We start from the raw sequence: 18,525 nt of genomic DNA, 5'->3' as shown, positions 1-18,525 counted from the left end.
GTTTCCTGAATAAATCTATTTATCTGAAATAGGCAGGAATGGAAACAAACTGACCCAAAAGGGAGGGGAAAGCAGGCACTGAGTAACAAGCTAGAAGTACACACATCTAGATACCGAGAACATTTAAGATTGTAATGAGAACTTCTGTGGATTACTGTGGCAATTAGCAGTATGCTTTGATCTGCTCATGGAGAAACAGACCTTGCATTCTTTGCTCCTGAGAACATTTAAATTAGTAGGAAACCTGGTTCCATGGTAAGCCTCCTATCTCCTGCTTCTTCAATATCCCCCTCTATACACTGGTTAATTCACACTGGCACCCAAACACATCTTAGTATCTCCCACCTCAAACAAGACAAAAATTTTCCCTTGGTCTCATATTTCCCTCCAGGCACTGCCTCCTGTCCCAGCTTTCCTTCCCAGCAAATGTTACTGAAATAAATGTCTGTAATGGACATGACCACTTCCTTGCCTAATTCCCAGCTCACTCCAATCCAGCTTTCATCCCCAATAATTCACTGAATTATGTCACATGTCAAGGTCACCAACAGTCACTGTGACAATAATGGTCAATTCTAGGTCTTCCTCTTCCTCTGTGCCTCAAGATCATTTGGTGTAACTGTCTCCTTCTTAAAACACTCATGCCCCTTGGTTCCCATGACAACACACTTCCCAGCCTCCCTCCTGCCTCCATCACTGTGATTGCTCACTCCCTCAGCTGCTCCTCCTGAGCTCCTAGTGTGGGGCTGACCCTAGCCATCTTCTCTTCTCTAAGTGATCTCATCCAGCCCAGTTCTGCTAACGACTCCCAGGTTTTATCTCCAGCCTGGGCCTTCACTTTGACCTCCAGACCTTCAGCATCTCCACTTGTATGGCAACTGTACATGTGACTTAATTGTACCCGTGGCCGACACAAATTCTCCATTCTCCTTCCTCCCTCAATCTGCTCCACTCCTGGTCTGTCCCTCAGGAAACGTGACAGCCATTCACCCAAATGTACAGGACAAAAGCCCAGGATCATCTTTGCTTCATCTCTTGCTCTCATGTTGAGTCACATCTCTGTGGCCTCTGCGTCCAGAATAAACCTTCTCCATCTCCACTTCTCCCACCTTCCCTGGTACCGCCCTGGTCCAGTTGCCACATTCTCTCACCTGGGCTATCATGCAGCCTCCTCACCTTCCCAGCTGCTTCCGCCTCTGCCCCTACAGTCTGTTCCCCAACTGCTGCTAGAGGGGTCATTTTAAGGTACAGATCAGATCATGTCCCCGCAACTTAAAATCCTCCAGTGGCTTCCCATTACGCTTATTAAATCACCCACATGCCCACCCAGGGCACTCAAGGCCCTATGTGACCTAGTCCCTTCCTAACCCACCACTGCCTTGTTCACCCTGCTCCACCAACCTTCTATCTGTTCCCCAAACATGCCATGCCCTGCCTTTTCCTCACACACCCTCACAGTGCGAGTTCCCCTTGCCCGGGATATACATTTCCCAAATTTCCTGCAGGCTGGGACCCCAGCACCATTCTGGTTTCTGATCAAATAGAGCCTCCTTAATGAGGAGTCACTAGGAGTCACTCTCCATCCCATTCTCCTACTTTATGTTCTTCATTGCACTTGCCACCATTTGAAAAGAATCACTCATTCATTTGTTTAAACGTGAATCCTCCATCCCTCCCATTAGGGTGTAAGAGAGCCAGACAGGGTCTGTCTTGCTTATGACGGTATCCCCGACCCCTAAGGCAGTGCATGGCACACAGTAGGGGCTCAATACTAACTAAATGAGTGAACAAGGACTATGACGCTTTCTTTTAAAAGGATTGAGAGATGCTTTGGACCATGTCTCACTGAAAAAATAAAAAGGCACCAGAAAGAAAAGAGATCTTTGAAGTAGCGCTCACGACTTACCAAGATGAGAATCTTCAGGGTGGCGGCGCTGAATATGACTTTGTAGAAAAGCTTGGTTCATAAAGGCCTTGTCACAAAAACGGCACTGAAAAGGAGAGAGCAACAAATCCAAGTGTCTGTAACAAGTGCCCTTCCACCTAATTTGAATTAAAATTTGGGTCCCTGAAGCATTATCTCTTGGGGGATTTCCCCCAAATGTTACCACCCTGGCAAGTGATACTGAAAGCATAACTAAAAAGACATACAAGACCAGGGTGTTCTTCCCAAACTGAACACAGGACAGTGAAAGCCATCTCTTGACATTTAAAGTAGCCCATCTTGATGGTTTTGGGAACCCCTGATGCTGCCCCTGTTAAGACTGGTGGTTCACAGCCCGCCAGCATCAACTTGTTCATGACACTCCAGTCATGCCAGCCTCTTCCTGTCCCTCAAGCAAGCCAGCTTCAGACCCTTTGCATTGGCTGGTCCCCTGCCCGAGTCTTCCCCAGACCTTCCCATGACTGGCTCCTTCTCGACATTCAAGATGTCATTTACGGAGCATCTTCCACGCTTGGGCTGAGCTGCACGTCCTCAGCAAATCTTCCTGCATGAGCCTCCTGACAGGCACTGTCCCATCACACTGTCTTGTTTTCATCATTGTACATCTCACCAGTTAATATTTTCAGGTTTATTTACTTCACTTGCTTATTGTCTCCTGCCTAATCCCTCTAGGTTCTAGCATGTCAGCTTCCTGAGAGCATGAACTCTTTTCTCTCTTATTCATAGCTTTATCCCCAGAGACCAGCATTAAAAAATCACTGAGCACATGCTTAGAAATATTTGGCCTCCTAAAATGAAGTTACTGGGAAAAAGAAAATCAATCCTACCAATATCTCTATTCTCTACTTTAACACAATTTTTAAGCAAAAAATTCAACTTGTTTCATCTATATCCTCCCCCCGGATTACTCTGAAGTAAGTCCTGGATACTGTATATTTCATTTGTCAATATTTCAGAATCTATCTCCAAAAGGACTTTCTTTTAACACAATCATATTATTATTATCCCACCTTTTAAAATGCAAAAATTCATTTCTTAATTATCAACAAATATCCAACCATTTGTTTATTTTTTCCCCAATATTTCACACATTGTCTTAGAAAACATTTTTGCAGTTTGTTGTGAATCAGGATACAAATAAGGTCATATCCTGCAACTGGTTGTTTTGTCTCTTAATTCTGTTTTTGTCTATAGGCTGAGCCTCCAAGCTCCTTTTCCTTATAATTCTTTTGCTGAAGAAATTGAACATTTGTCCTGCAGAGTTACTCTCAGTCTGGATTTTGCTGTTTCATCTCTATTGTGCTATTTACATGTTCTCCTATTCAGCTTTTGCCTTACTCTTTTTTGTTTTGTTTTGTTTTGTTTTTGCGTTATGCGGGCCTCTCACTGTTGTGGCCTCTCCCGCTGTGGAGCACAGGCTCCGGACGCACAGGCTTACGGGCCCAGCCGCTCTGCGGCATGTGGGATCTTCCCGGACTGGGGCACGAACCCGTGTCCCCTGCATCGGCAGGCGGACTCTCAACCACTGCGCCACCAGGGAAGCCCTTTGCCTTACTCTTTTTTTTTTTTTTTTTTGGGTACGCAGGCCTCTCACTGCCGCGGCCTCTCCCGTCACGGAGCACAGGCTCCGGACGTGCAGGCCCAGCGGCCATGGCTCATGGGCCCAGCAGCTCCGCGGCATGTGGGGTCTTCCCGGACCGGGGCACGAATCCGTGTCCTCTGCATCGGCAGGCGGACTCTCAACCACTGCGCCACCAGGGAAGCCCCTGCCTTACTCTTAATCAGTATAATTGCATCAGAAAACTTTAGGTTCTAATTTCCCAGAAAATTAACATTATGGCATATTTCTCAGCATTACATTTCAGAGGATCTTTACAGCATCTTTTACGACTTCTCTGCTCGTGAGGACTGTTCTGGTTTCCTCACAACAGTTTAGGGACTGCCCACACTGGCTAGGGTGTAAGTGTGGCTCTTGGGCTACACACAGCAGTGGAGAAAGGAAAGGAAGAGGAAACATGGAAGTGTAACTTTTAATTTCTCAAAATAGAAAATACGTATTTTAACTATTGCAATAATACGGAAGACTCATGAGCTCAGGGTAAGAAGGGGCTCATACTCCAAAAAGAAAAGACTGACATTTTGACTACATCAACATGAGAAACTTCTATGACAAAAATACCAAAACAAAGTTAATAGACTTCTGGTTTCTGGATCTGCATGTAAGGAGCTTGAAAATCGCCACTCCATCCTAACAACAAGGAAAAAGCTGAACAGACTGAAAAATCCACAACTCTTCTTGGATCTGTAAGAGAGGGGAGGATACAGGGCAAACCACTGCCCCTGAGTGTGCTTTTCAACACTGCACTTTAAGTCCTTGCTAATGTAATAAGGCAAGAAAAAAATTAAAAGATATACAGACTGGGAAGGAAGACACAGAACTGTCTTCGTTTGCAGATGACATGATCGTCTGTGTAAAAATCCAAAAGGATTGCCAAAAAACTCCTGGAACTAATAACCAGGTATAGCAAAGTTGCAGGATACGAGGTTAATATACAAAAGTCAACTGCTTTCCTATATACCAGTAATGAACAAGTGGAATCTGAAATTAAAAATGTAATAACATTTACATTAGCACCCCCCAAAATGAAATACTTAGGTCTGTTGATAACGGGGCAAGCTATGCATGTGTAGGGGCAGGAGATATATGGAAACTTTTTGTACCTTCCCCTCAATGAAACTAAAATTGCTCTAAAAGAAAAAACTTAAGTTCACACAAAAACCTGCAAGTGAATGTTTATAGCAGCATTATTCATAAGAGCCAGATACGGGTTCCAGGCAAGATATCCTACAAAAGTAAAAGGTCAACAGACTCTGATTCATGTACACCATGGAATACTAGTCAGTTTTTTAAAAGTGAATGGATTAGTGAAACCTGAAACAACTGGTCTATCAGGCCCCAAAGCCAAAACTATCTGATCTACCATCATTGGGATTAAAACATACTTTATAATAGATCTTACAGTAATTAGAAACTTAATAAAAGTCAGATCATTCTTTACAATGAAAAACAGCAGGAGGTTCAGGAATCCTACTTATTGCACAAAGATTCTGCCTTAGAAATAATAAAGTTCCCTTTCAGGGTAAGAAGGTGGGAAGGAATTCTACATCATGTAGAATCAACTTTCTCCATTAATAAGATAATGATAAAACTTTAAAAAATGCTGTAAAAACTTTATCCTATAACCCTTTGCATTTTCTTAAAAAAATACTTTTAAATATATGATAAATACGTCTGATATACAGATGAATGATATAAACTGCTATTTCAAAGGAGTTCCCTTAAAGCATCTCTAAGACAGAAAGTGACATAATGAATTAAGAAAAATTAGGTACTATGAACTATTCATAGAAAGGAATCTGATACTCTTTCCATGACAACCCCAGGGATATAATATGTCAAATTATGTCCAGTGTACTTGGTTTCAGAGTGTTGACTACATGTAGGTTGTATGCTATGTAAAACATGTAAATGTCTTAATACCACTTCTATCCAAAATCATTAAAAATTTAAAAATACTTAGTGTAATGAAATTAACACAAGAACTCAGGATTCCTTTACCTAAATGAGCAGGATGGAGGTTTTTGATTCCTCCAGATGTTTTTTAAGACCTCTCAAAGACAATGACGGAGAACAGGAGATAAAGATTTTCACTATGCCCACTAAGAGCTAGGCCCGGGCTTCCCTGGTGGCGCAGTGGTTGAGAGTCCGCCTGCCGATGCAGGGGACACGGGTTCGTGCCCCAGTCCGGGAAGATCCCACATGCCGCGGAGTGGCTGGGCCTGTGAGCCATGGCCGCTGAGCCTGCGCGTCCGGAGCCTGTGCTCCGCAACGGGAGAGGCCACAACAGTGAGAGGTCCGCGTACCGCAAAAAAAAAAAAAAAAAAAAGAGCTAGGCCCTGTTACATCACTATCAAAATTTCCATGGCAACCACTTTATCCATGAAGAAATCAAAGCTCAGGAAAGTTAAGTTGCAGCCTTATTGGTTACACAGTTTGACCCATGTCCCTCTGACAGCAAAATGCATGCTTTTTCTACTCCCCAACACTCATCTCCAACTCAAAGGGGCTCAATAATTGAAACAAGGGACAGAAATTCACTGACAGATTCCAAAATCTATCTGTGTTGCTGAAGTGTGGGGAGGAATCTGAGTCTTCCAGCTGTGAAAATGAAAGGTCTTCTTAGAGTCTAAGTCCTATTATAATCCACTGGAATTTTTTAATTTTTAAAGTTTTAAAAATAATTTGATAGCCAGATCACTGGTACACACTGGCCTTTACACATGGCCATCAAACTTCCCCGGCTGTTGGAGGTTTCTATTTAAATAAAAATTCACACTGCAGACTAAAGTCAAATAACTATTTAAACAAAATCAATTGACTTCCCATAAATTTTACTATAGGCCAAATATCCCTAGCTTACGAATCTGTAACAAAGATTATAACACCGTGGAATCCCTGCTAGCTTACATGCCAACTATTTTTAGCAGCAGTCTTTGACTACCCCTCCCTGAAACACTGATTCTCACAGCATCTCAGCACTGTGACCTCTGGCCTTCTGGTCTGAGGATTCATAAAGAGATAGGTCACAGGTAGCCACAGCTCACTACAGGGAAGCCACTGCAGAAATCAACATCCACTTGTTGGATGCTATTTACTGAGCTTCCCTCGTGCTATACATGCATTATCTCACAGGATTCTCAGAGCAACCCTACTACTAATGTTCTCATTTTCCAGATGAGGAAACTGAGGTTTAGAAGTTAAAAGACTTGCACAGAGGAATAGGTGGAATTCAAACCCAGGTAGTCTAACTCCAGAGTTGTCACACTAAAGGCTCTCACTGCTCAAGAACTCCATAAAGAGACAATGGCAAGTCACTTAATAGAGGGCAGAGTATACGTGTACTACACTAAGTAGGAAAAGGTGGTGTGGTCATTCCTATCTCTTCTTGGCCACACCTGGGCACACCATACAGCTACCACCGCCATTCAGAGTCTGAGTGGCCAAGAGTTGGCAGGTGTCACTCATTTGATAAAAGTGAGCCATTACTTTTTTATCATATTATCATTCACATTTGAAAATCTTCACTTACGAACAGCTATTTTTATGATAACCAAAAGAACAAAAGTTTATGAACATATAATTTTTATGTTACAGGTTTTAATGTTTCATTGAATAATACCAAAGCCAGGTAAACTTTCTTTAATGTTTTAAACAGAACCTATTCTATCCATTTTATGATAATTACATTTAAAGAGCCATCTCAGCACTATTTATAAATATTTAGTTTTTAAATTGCATTTATGAAACACATAGGCAATTAGCAACATCAGGTATCATTGGATGACTATACCTAAAGGTTGTATACCCAAGGCTAAACATTAAGACTTTCTAACAGCATTCTTTCCCAACTGTTCACCTAGTTTAAGTACACTTCTCTCAAGGCTCCTGTTGGGTCAGTCTTAAGCACTATTAACCTCACTGTTTTCTGAGCCCTACACCCAGTTCTCCACATTCACTCCTGCTTTGCCTCCACCATTACCTAAATCCACTGAGGCCTTTTAAGTCCTATTTAGCCAAAATGACTGGAATGTAGGGGTGTGAAATCAGTCTTGTCAGTCTATTGCTTACTTTGATATCTTCATCAAACATTCTTTGCTTCTTCCACCTAACCAATAAAAAAGATAAATATGCTGGTTTCTGTTACACACAAAAATGACAATATTTATCTTGGGTTCAATGTCTAACCCCCTAACAGTTGGGAGATTAAGAACAAAAAGGCAAAATTAAAAAAATTTTTAAGTAGTACTGTTATATCAGCAAGTATTCTCCTGCTTAGGAAATATACACATTGAAATACTTAAGAGTCTGCGACTCACTGCCAAATGGTTCAAAGGTAATAGGATGAAAGAGAGACAGAGAAAATAAAGCCAATGTGGCAAATGTTAATAATTGGTGTAAGGAAGTTTTTGCACTGATTTGTAATCTTTCTGTAAATTTAAAAATATTTCAAAATTTAAAAATGAGGAAAAAAAGTCCACAAATTTAAGCATTCCATATCATTTGGGGCCGCAGCTCAACAGCAATTTGTACCTGGTTTATTTTTCATTACACCGATTAGGAGGAAGAAACAGTTTCTTAAACAACCAGCTTTTAGATAATTCAAGAAAGCACCGCAGTCAACGTTACTTAATTATTAACCCTATGCTAGTCTACACAAGGTAATGAACCACGTTATCTGTTGGTTAAAATTACTCTTTCGCTTAAATATATGCTGTTTCTTCTAATTTAGAGTACAAATCAAAAAAAGAAAAAAAAAAAAAAGGCAGTGCTGTAGGAAAGGGCTCTCAATATCCCAGCCAGTAGGAACTGAGGGTTTTATTGGGTAATCACAAGGCAGCTTCCCACCTGGTAGTAGCTGGCTTTGGCCTCAATCATCAGCTGCTGGGTGGAGATCAACTTTTTCCTGCGTTTACACTCTTCCCTGAGTAACTTGATCTCGCCGGCCTGCTTGGTGAGGAGCTTCTTGCTCTGCTCGCACTCGGCCAGGCTCAGGCGCAGCCGCTCCTCCAGGTTGTGCAGCTGCGAGGTGAGGAACTCCTGCGAGTGCAGCAGGTACTCGATGGTGAGCTGCGCCAGGCGGATGAGCTTCAGCAGCACCGGGTCCACCCCCGACTGGCAGTGCGGGCACTTCTCGTCCTCCAGCTTGCAGAAGGTGATGTTCATGATGTTCTCCTGCAGCGTGAGCACGTCCACGGCGCCCGCCACCTTGTCCACGTCGATGGCGCTCAGCCGCCGCCAGTCCACGTTCTCCAGCCGCGGGCGGAACTGGAAGAAGGGCAGGGGGCCCGAAGCCGCGCTGGGGGGGCCGCATGCCATGGCGGCCCCGCCCGCCGCGGCGGCTTCGGAGGCGGGTCTCTCCAGGCTGTTGGCGAGCGGGTAGTAGACGTGTTTCTGAAAGGGCTGCGGGAAGGAGAGAGAATGGGGGAGGCGGAAGGGGCTGGGAGTTCCGTGGAGTCCCCGCCGCCCCAGCCCGGCATCGGCAGGCGGGCATCCCCGGCTTGCCGCCTCTTACCATGCTTGGAAGCAAATCCGCCGCCTCTGCCGGCTTCGGAGGAGGGGGCAGTCCCGTCTACCCGGCCCGGGCCGCCTCCCGGGCCGCCGCCGCCCCACCCCTCGGAGCGGGGAGAAGGCCGGGTCCCGGCGGCGGCGGCGGCCTAAGGCCTGGGCGTCTAGGCCGTTGTTATGGCAGCGCCACGGGCGTGGACCTGGAGCAAAGTGCGAGCCGGCCAGCGCGCGGTCAGCGTGCGCCCAGGGCCCTGCGGGGCCAAAGAAGAACTCATCGTGAGCCAGCCGAGAACACACCGGTCCACCTCGAGAGGGCACACTTCCTGAGCGCCGGCTCGCGGGGCACCACCTTGCAAGTCTCTAAGGCGCGGGGAGCCACATCCTAGCTGCCAGCCTCTGATCCTCGCCTTAGGTTTTTGAGATTAGAAAGAACCATTCATCCTCCTCTTTCACGCACAACTCAGAAAACGTGAAGCAACAAATCTATGTAAAATTAAATGGGATGGAGAGGGGCCTAGTGGCAAAAGGGCACGAAGACACTTTGGGGTATAATAAAAAAAATGTTCTCTATTTTGATTGTCTTGTTGATTACCCGGGCATATACATTTTTCCAAACTCACTGAATGGTACACTGAAAATTAACGGTGCATTTTGTACATTATACTTCAATAAAATTGTTTTAAAAATTAAATTTGTAGTGTAGTTAATTATAATTGATGGAAGGCCTCCTAAATTTCTTACATCCAAGATACTTTTTAAAATGGAGTCTTTCTTCCTCTCTGGGTTGGCCACCTAGATATAACATTCAGATAGAATTTCAAACCAAAGAACTTCCCCAAATATGTAATACCTTACTTGTCTTTCCAAAAGGATACTTTTTTTCAAAATGTGAAGATAAAGACAATTATATGGAGGGGGAACTTTACAGGGCCCTGGTATTTACCTTACAAACTTGTGTGGCAGCTGCATTCTGTTTTCTGGAGAGGCTGAACTATTTCTAGCAGCAACTCGTAGACCTCAGGCCTCTCATTCTCGAGGTCTTCTGGGAGCTGCCTGTGGTTACCATAGAGATGTATGAACTGAGGAAAAGCCAGCCATTCCTCAGTCCACCGGGGAGTCCCTGCTTGGACCAACCATCAGGAAAATTTTTGTCTCTCCTAACAGCCAAAGAACAGAAGAAACGAAAATACAGTTCAGAGTAACTGGAAGCAAACTTGTAATGTCAAACATTTCTAGCCCTTTCTAGACACTGAGAACTAGAAATAAGCCCACAGGAAAGCATCCAGAAACTAAGCACACACTTCATTAGACTTCATAGAAGCTGTGCATCCAAATAATTTTGAACGGGATTTTGAAAGAAAAAGAGCTATTATCGATTAACTACAGCCAGCATGACAGTCTTAAAGATCTAGCTTCAAAGTCTGATTCTTCCATTTACTTGCTGCCTGACCTACAAGTTACGGCAGCCCTAGGCTTCAGTTTCCCAGTCTGTTAAATAGACGTCAGGATACCGACCTGGCAGGTCTATGTACCCTGGACTCCATCCACTGGGCTGCAGGATCAGCGGGAACAAGGGCCGTGGTATCTCTTGCTCACCGTTATATCCCCAGCACCTGGCATAGATCACGCACGGAGAGGCGCGTTAAGAATTTGCCAAAAGGACAAGTGGATAAAGAATGATCCGAATGAGGGGCTTCCCCCGTGGCTCAGTGGTTAAGAATCCACCTGCCAATGCAGGGGACACGAGCCCTGGTCCGGGAAGATCCCACGTGCCCGTGCGCCACAACTACTGAGCCTGTGCTCTAGAGCCCGTGAGCCACAATTACTGGGCCTGCATGCTGCAACTACTGAAGCCTGAGTGCCTAGAGCCCGTGCTCTGCAACAAGAGAAGCCACCGCAATGAGAAGCCCGCGCACCACAAGGAAGACTAGCCCCTGTGGGCCGCAACTAGAGAAAGCCCAGGGGCAGCAACAAAGACCCAGACAAAAATAAATTAATTAAATAAATTAAAAAAAAAAAAGAACGATCCGAATGAATTAGGCGCTTAGGAAACGTCAGCTCCCGGCCCCTGTCCCTCACATTTCCTGTGCCCCCGGGCTCTGGGTCCAAGCCCTTGAAACTGGGTCTATCCGCGCGCTCCCACTGCATTCTGGGGAGGAGGCGCGCGGGGCTCGAGGCGCCCATCTCCGTTCGCCGCCACCACTCCGCCCGGCCGCGAGCGCCGCGCCGCTGGCCACCCTCGCCCCTCCGCTGAATCTGAGTCGCAAGATGGCCGGAACAGGAAAGAAGGGGGCACCCTTTCCCGTTCCCTCTGAAGGGCCTCCAGCCGGGCGCAGCGCCTCCCGCCCCGGGCGCACCATGGGGACGACCGCCGAACCCACAAAGACAAAGGCCGGGGAACGCAGGCTCCAGTGGGGTCCCGGCGCCGCCCCTTAGAAGGCAAGCAAATGGGGGAGTGGGAGGTTGCGGCAGTCAGGCCAGCGGGGTCTGCAGCCTCGGCTCGCAGCGGGAAAAGAGGAAGGAGGGCCCGGCTTCGCGGGCACCCAGAGGCTCCGGCCTCCCCTGGGCGCCTGGCGCATCCCTGACCTCGACTCACCCCAGCTGCGCGCTTCTGGGCGGGCGCCGGGCGCTGCAGGCGGACAGGGGCGAAGCTGCGGACGCAGGCTCCAGGGGCGCTGCTAGCGCGGGCGGGCCCGTGGAGGCCGAGGAGCAGCCGGGAGGGAAGCGGCGGGCCAGCTCCTTCTTCCAGGACGCAGAGTGAGGCCTGTCTGTTCTGGGCAAGTTGTGGCGAGGCTAACCGCCTGGCGCCTCTCTAGGCCCTCCCAGATTCCCGGCCACGGGCGCCTCGGGATCCCCCACCCCCCTCCCGCCCCCTCCCATCTGCGATCTCCCTCCGGCCTCTTCTCTCTGCCTCCCGGCTCCTCCGGCAGCTGGGCGGGACTGTGCGCGTCTAGACCGCCGCGCGAAAATGCGCTCCGCCAATCCCGCTGTTGGTGCAGACACGTGGTGCCTGGGCGCGCTCTGTTGCTGGCGTGGGATGCTAGCCCCAGGAAGACTTTTCAAAGAGAAACCAGATTTACTCCTACCCTGCGGTTAGCCTAACGCCCAGCTAGCTAATTTCCCATAGAGGCAGGGGCTTTTTGTGAATTCCTTCTAAGAACAGATGCATTTTAATCACAGAAGTCTGCAGATGCAAGAGACCTTATAGGGCTATCTCATGCAGCCTTGCACTTGAGTGACGGGGAAAACAGGATTAAAGACCATTTGCTGAAGCACACAAGGATTTAAATCCATCTAGATTGCGTGTCTCTTTTGGTTATGCCCATTTTAGGACGAAAGGCGTGGATCTCTGTTGGCAGAAAGTTTGTCGGTGGGGGAGAGGGGACGTCCGGGGTCAAGAGTAAGGTAACTGTTTTTTAACCTAAAACTCGAACACACGGTCTAACAATGGGGCAAAATTCCATATAATGCGTAATCCAGAAAGTATGCACATATTTTAACAACCATGAGGTTGACCCAGATTGAAAAATTTGAGTGCATCTTTTGCAAAATCTTACTGTCTGTTGTAGCAAAATAGTTCTTCACTTAGAAAGGAGTAACTTCATAATTTTTGTTGGATGACAACGTGTTACTGTAAAATGCCTTTACTTGTGTTTCTCTTTGACTGAATTAACTTTATCGGCTACTTTATTTAGCACAAGGCATCAAAAATAGTAATAGCTCAAAAAGTATTTATGTTGAATTCCTTTCTTGTTTTAGTTTTTAATTAAAATCATAAGACCTAGGACAACCTTAACAGGTTTTTAAAAATGTGTCCAATTTCAATTTAATGCTTAAATTGGAAAGATCCAGGATCCCATAAAAATGCTCTAAAGTAGTATGGGTAAAGATTTCTAGATAGAAATTTCAGGCAATGTGAGGGAGATGTGGCCACTGCTTTGCAAAATCTATGTACTCTGTAGCCCTTTGTGGTGTGTGTGTGCATGCCTTAGAGGATAATTGCTTAATTAACATTATTTGATAATACACCATTTGTGTTACCAGTATGCCACATATGCAGAATTGGAAGAAATAAGATGAACCAGTTGACCTTGGCATTGGCATAGCAGCAATCATACATTCTTTTTTTTTTTTAATTTTATTTATTTATTTTTGGCTGTGTTGGGTCTTCGTTGCGGTGCACGGGCTTTCTCTAGTTGCGGTGAGTGGGGGCTACTCTGTTGCAGTGCGTGGGCTTCTCATTGTCGAGGCTTTTCTTGTTGCGGAGCACGGGCTCTAGGCACTCGGGCTTCAGTAGCTGTGGCATGTGGGCTCAGTAGTTGTGGCTTGCGGGCTCTAGAGCTCAGGCTCCGTAGTTGTGGAACACAAGCTTAGTTGCTCCGCGGCATGTGGGATCTTCCCGGACCAGGGCTCGAACCTGTGTCCCTTGCATTGGTAGGCAGATTCTTAACCACTGGGCCACCAGGGAAGCCCAATCATACATTCTTGATCCTTTCAAACCTCTTATACCAGTTATCACAGCTGAGCAGGGTGTTGCTGTGGTAATTAAATAATTAAAAAATTTAAAGTTATTTAGGTATCTGTCTCCTGCATCAGACTATGAGAACCTGATGTATTCTAGCACACTGAGCACATAGTAAGTGCTCAAATAAGTATGTGGTTTTGAAGACAGAAATGATCCTAAAAAAGGAAAATAGAAATATTGGTTACTATTGATCATGTTGTATAGTTAGTAAATTAAAGTGTTATATCTGAATTTATTTCAAATTTTTGTTTTCATTTCTCCTGTTTGAAAACAGCAAGTGCGACAAAATGAAAATTACATTGAGGCAGGCAGTTGGGGATGGTGGCTAGCATGGTATCTATTTATTATTAAACATTACCAGGTCTTATAGGAGTAAAACAAAGATTAGATATTCAAAGTGGACTTTGAATCAAAGTAATTAAAAGGTATCAAATCAGACAATACATGTTGTTTCTGCCCTTCGTTTTTGATCACCTGGCTAATGTCTTTTAGTTATAATTATAATATCATATATAGTATACAGAAAAGTGTGTAAGATATATATGTACAGTTTAAAGAATAATCAAGTGAACATTTGTATACCCACCCCCCAGTTTAAACCATTCCTAGCATTTTGGAAACTCCTCTTTGTACCTCCCCAATCATATCCCTTTCCATCCTCCTACTTAACAGTTGTCCTAACTTTTGGGTTAAATCATTCCCTTTTTTGTACAGTTTACACATTATATTGTTTACATGTTATATAGACAGTATATTATTTACTTTTGAAAAATTGAGTAGCAAGCACAACTTGTGTAAAGATGAGTCAGATGAGTGTCAGGGTCCATACTACCTTTTAAGGCAAGAGGGCTTCCACCCTGGCCTGGCCCTTTAGAAAAGCCCAAGAAGCTAATGGACCTGGTCCTCCCATAGCCTGTGCTCTCCCATTCTAGACCATACTTCATAGAACCTTGGAACTTCCCGCACAAACTGTCCACGCCAACTTTCAGAGCCTGTATGGGCTGCTTCTCCAAGTCTGTCTTCTCAAAGACGGACTGTATTGCTTATGGTTAGCCACATGGGGTGGCCGCAGTCAGCAGACTATTTAGAAGTACTAAATAGTGCAGGTATATGGATTGGCAAATATAACCTTTAGGCACACAAGGCCTCTCTCTGGTCGGGATGGTGCCAGGATACAAAAGAGAAGAGTTGCTGCCTGGGAGCTTGGCTGAGTGCAAGAATTCTAAATTCAAACCTGGCTTCTCAGCCTCAGCTTCCTGTGAGTAACGTAAAATAGGATGCTGCTGGCAGGCGGTTGTCAATGTATATTGCAAACTCTAGGGCAACCATTAAAAAATTAAAAAGAGGAGTATGATTAATATGTTAAGAGAGGAGATAAATGGAATGTTATAAACTGCTCCATTAAAACCAGAAAAGGCAGGAAAAGAGGGTGAAAAGAAAAGAAAAGAAAGAAAGGAAGGAAGAAAGAATGAATAGAAAACAGTTACAAACATGGAAGCCATTAGCCCAATTATATCAATAATCATTTTAGATGTGAATGGTCTAAATAAACCAATTAAAAGATTGTCAGAGTGGATTAAAAAAGATTAGACCCAACAGTATGTTACATATAAGAAACTCACTTCAAATATAAAGACTTAGATGGTTTAAAAGGGATAGAAAAAGATACATCACTAATCAAAGGAAATCTGGAGCAGCTGTATTAGTTTCAGACAAAGCAGACCTCAGAACAAGGAAAATGATTAGGAACTAAGAGGAATACTGTATAATGTTGAAGGGGTCAGTGTTCCAAGAAGACGTAATCCTTAACATGTATGCACTCAAGAAAGGAGTATGAAAATAAATGAGGCAAAACAGAACTGGAAAGAGAAATAGACAAATCCACAATTATACTTGGACACTTCAACATCCCTCTTTAACAATTAATAGATCAGTTAGGACAAAATTGACCCAAGTAGTCCTATCAATCAACCTGATCTAACTGGCAATTATAGAATACTCCATCCAACAACAGGAGAATACACGTTCTTCTCAAATTTGCATGGAACGTTCAGAAAAATAGACTACATTCTGTGCCATCAAACATATCTTAACAAATGTAAAAGAATAGAAATCATACAACATATGTTCTCAGACCACAGTAAAATTAAACTAGAAATCAGTAGCAGAAAGATAGCTGGAAAATCCCCAAATATTTGGAGATTAACCAACACGCTTCTCTCAAGAGAAATTTTAAAATATTTGGAACTAAATAATAATACAACTTATTAAAATTTGTGGGATGCAGTGAAAATGGGGCTTAGAGGGAAATTTGCTCATTAGAAGTGAGTCCCTAAGTTTGACCGACACCCAAGGGGAGGGGAATCAGGTTTGCCTTTTGAAGGCAGGATGCATCAAAGATTTTGAGGCGGTATTTTCAAACTACACTGCAACCAGTACCAGAACCTCCCTTTCTTTGATTGTTCTGTGGTGGCTTAAGTAGAGAAAATGACTTGACAGTTTCAATTTACAATTCAATTGAACCATTTACGTGTTGCCTTGAACTGACTAGGGTCCGGAAGATGGGTTCAAAACCAAAAACCAAAACCCAAACCTAACTCTCAGGGAGGGTGGCTCAGTCCTGGTGTTTGTAGTAGGATGGGAGGGGCCCTACAAACCAGATAAGAACTTGTGGTTTGATGAAATGCCGCACTTTGAAGCCCCTGATTAATTTATGGGGGAGAGTCAGACTGTTTTTATCAGAATCTGATTGATGTGACCATGGTAGGATTACCAAGCTGGCTTTACCTCTGGTAGTTAACAGCCTCTACATGGGCCCAAGCATCTTGGGCTCCTCCCATCCCCCCTGAGATCTGGGAGTCCATTTCAATGGCAGCTCTTGCACCCAGCTTTCCAAGTCTAGAGAGGGCTTTTTGTAAAGAGCAGTCACTTCCCTTAGGAGATGGATACAGAATTTTAGTTCACTGCGCTTTCAAGCCCTCTTCCTTTAATGTGTCTTCCTGCTCTGCAGAAGCGAGGAAGCTAACAACCGTGCTAACCAGACTCCTTTCCAGCTCATATTCTGGAAGCAATTGGTTTCTGCCAATTAGACACACTTTAAAAAAATAATAAATTTATTTATTTATTTTTGGCTGCATTGGGTCTTTGTTGCTGCGCGCGGGCTTTCTCTAGTTCTGGCGAGCAGGGGCTACTCTTCGTTGGGGTGCCCAGGCTTCTCATTGTGGTGGCTTCTCTTTGTTGCGGAGCACGGGCTCTAGGCGTACGGGCTTCAGTAGTTGTGGCACGCGGGCTCAGTAGTTGTGGCTCACGGGCTCTAGAGCGCAGGCTCAGTAGTTGTGGTGCACGGGCTTAGTTGCTCCACGGCATGTGGGATCTTCCCGGACCAGGGCTCGAACCTGTGTCCCCTGCATTGGCAGGCGGATTCCTAACCACTGCACCACCAGGGAAGTCCAAGACACACTCTTGAATGATTTGAACGACAGAAAAGAGACAGAAGAGATTTTCCTGCTGTAATTTTTGCTGGCAAGCAAGATCATGAGCATCAGAGTGTCAATGGGTAAAGGCAGCAGCTGAATTCCATGTCTCATCACTTTCAACGTGTCAAGTGGCTGTTGAAACAGCAGTGACTGCGCTGCGTTTTTTATCAGAGGATCAAACTCCTGAGCTTCACAGTCCCAGTGGTGCCACTCCCTACCCCACACTGCTCTAGCCCTTTGCATGATTTTGCAAGTGTCTAATTGGGTGCAAATACCTTGCAGCTTTAACTACCTAGAGAGGCTTCGACTTCCTACAGTAAAACCATTACTGATACCCTTTTTATTATTAAAATAAACATATCAAAGATGTGGTGAGGAGGTGCCTGGACTACATGAGCATAAACTATCCAATCCTTTATTCCCTTTTCCTGGAAGTCTTTCAATTCCTTCCTCTACTTGTTAAGGAATTTCTGACTTTGAGAATGTAATGGATTGTGGGACAAAGTTCAGTGAACATTTACGTTGACGTCTTTCCCCCAACTTGTCATACACTGCATACACAACCTCTGGGAAGGGTCCATATCTACCTATACATTCATCCTGATCCAAAATAGGGACCGTGCTCCTTGATCTAGAAACCTCAAAATCTATTCCCACAGGACTTCCCTGGTGGCGCAGTGGTTAAGAATCCGCCTGCAAATGCAGGGGACACGGGTTCAAGCCCTGGTCTAGGAAGATCCCACATGTCGCGGAGCAGCTAAGCCCGCGAGCCATAACTACTGAGCCCATGTGCCACAACTACTGAAGCCTGCGCTCCTAGAGCCCGTGCTCCACAACAAGAGAAGCCACCGCAATGAGAAGCCCGCGCAATGCAACAAAGACCCAACACAGACAAAAATAAATAAATAAAATAAATAAATTTATTTTAAAAAATCTATTCCCACACATATTCTCCCAATTTGGGGCAGATATACATTAGCAAATTCCTACAATGTCTAGGTTTCTAACTCTTTCGTACCGATGTTCCGGATTGTCTCACCCATGCTCCCCACCCCCCAGGCCATGCTAGTTGCCATTCTAGTTGCCATAGCAATAGTGTGGCTTGGCTCCTGAGAGGGGACTAATGAGTTCTCACCTACAAAGGTGGGAAAGTTTCCTTGGCCAAAGAAAGCAGAGTGAGGAGTTATTTCAGGCTGGTTTGAGGACTTCAAATCCTCCACCCCAGTTGCTCTCAAACTTTCATCAGAGTCTGCTGGAAGATAGAACACAGATAGCTGTGCCCACTCCTAGAGTTTCTGATTTAGTAGGTCTGGGCTGAAGCTAGAAATTTTGCATCTCTAACAAGTTCCCAGTTGATGCCACTAGTCTGGGGACCCCACTTTGAGAACCACTGCATTCAGTCTTACATATCCTCTTACATGTTACCCTTTCCATTTGTCAGGATCCACTGTCT

The 18,525-nt window shown here is 44.9% G+C and overlaps 1 protein-coding gene across 7 annotated transcripts in view; it reads right to left on the bottom strand.

The window, feature by feature from the left end:
* The window catches only part of DZIP1 (DAZ interacting zinc finger protein 1), a 54,866-nt gene extending 42,965 nt beyond the window's left edge, over positions 1 to 11,901 (bottom strand). For 4 of the 7 annotated variants that reach the window (XM_029210366.1, XM_029210372.1, XM_029210373.1 and 1 more), the window contains exons 1-6: positions 11,668 to 11,901; positions 10,587 to 10,684; positions 10,015 to 10,228; positions 9,079 to 9,322; positions 8,412 to 8,966; positions 1,907 to 1,991 (exon numbers count right to left, since the gene is read on the bottom strand). In XM_029210366.1, the coding sequence (XP_029066199.1) occupies positions 1,907 to 1,991; positions 8,412 to 8,966; positions 9,079 to 9,081 (643 nt within the window). In that variant the 5' untranslated portion in view covers positions 9,082 to 9,322; positions 10,015 to 10,228; positions 10,587 to 10,684; positions 11,668 to 11,901. The remainder of the gene's footprint in view (positions 1 to 1,906; positions 1,992 to 8,411; positions 8,967 to 9,078; positions 9,323 to 10,014; positions 10,229 to 10,586; positions 10,685 to 11,667) is intronic. The other 3 variants (XM_029210367.1, XM_029210368.1, XM_029210370.1) reach the window with 3 other exon arrangements.
* Positions 11,902 to 18,525: the final 6,624 nt, after the last annotated feature.

The sequence above is a fragment of the Monodon monoceros genome, unplaced genomic scaffold, assembly GCF_005190385.1.
Source record: "Monodon monoceros isolate NGI ecotype Baffin Bay Population unplaced genomic scaffold, NGI_Narwhal_1 Super_Scaffold_8, whole genome shotgun sequence".
NCBI classification, from domain to species: domain Eukaryota; kingdom Metazoa; phylum Chordata; class Mammalia; order Artiodactyla; family Monodontidae; genus Monodon; species Monodon monoceros.
Note: the sequence above shows the minus strand (reverse complement) of the source record. Positions and strands in the feature narration are given on the sequence as shown.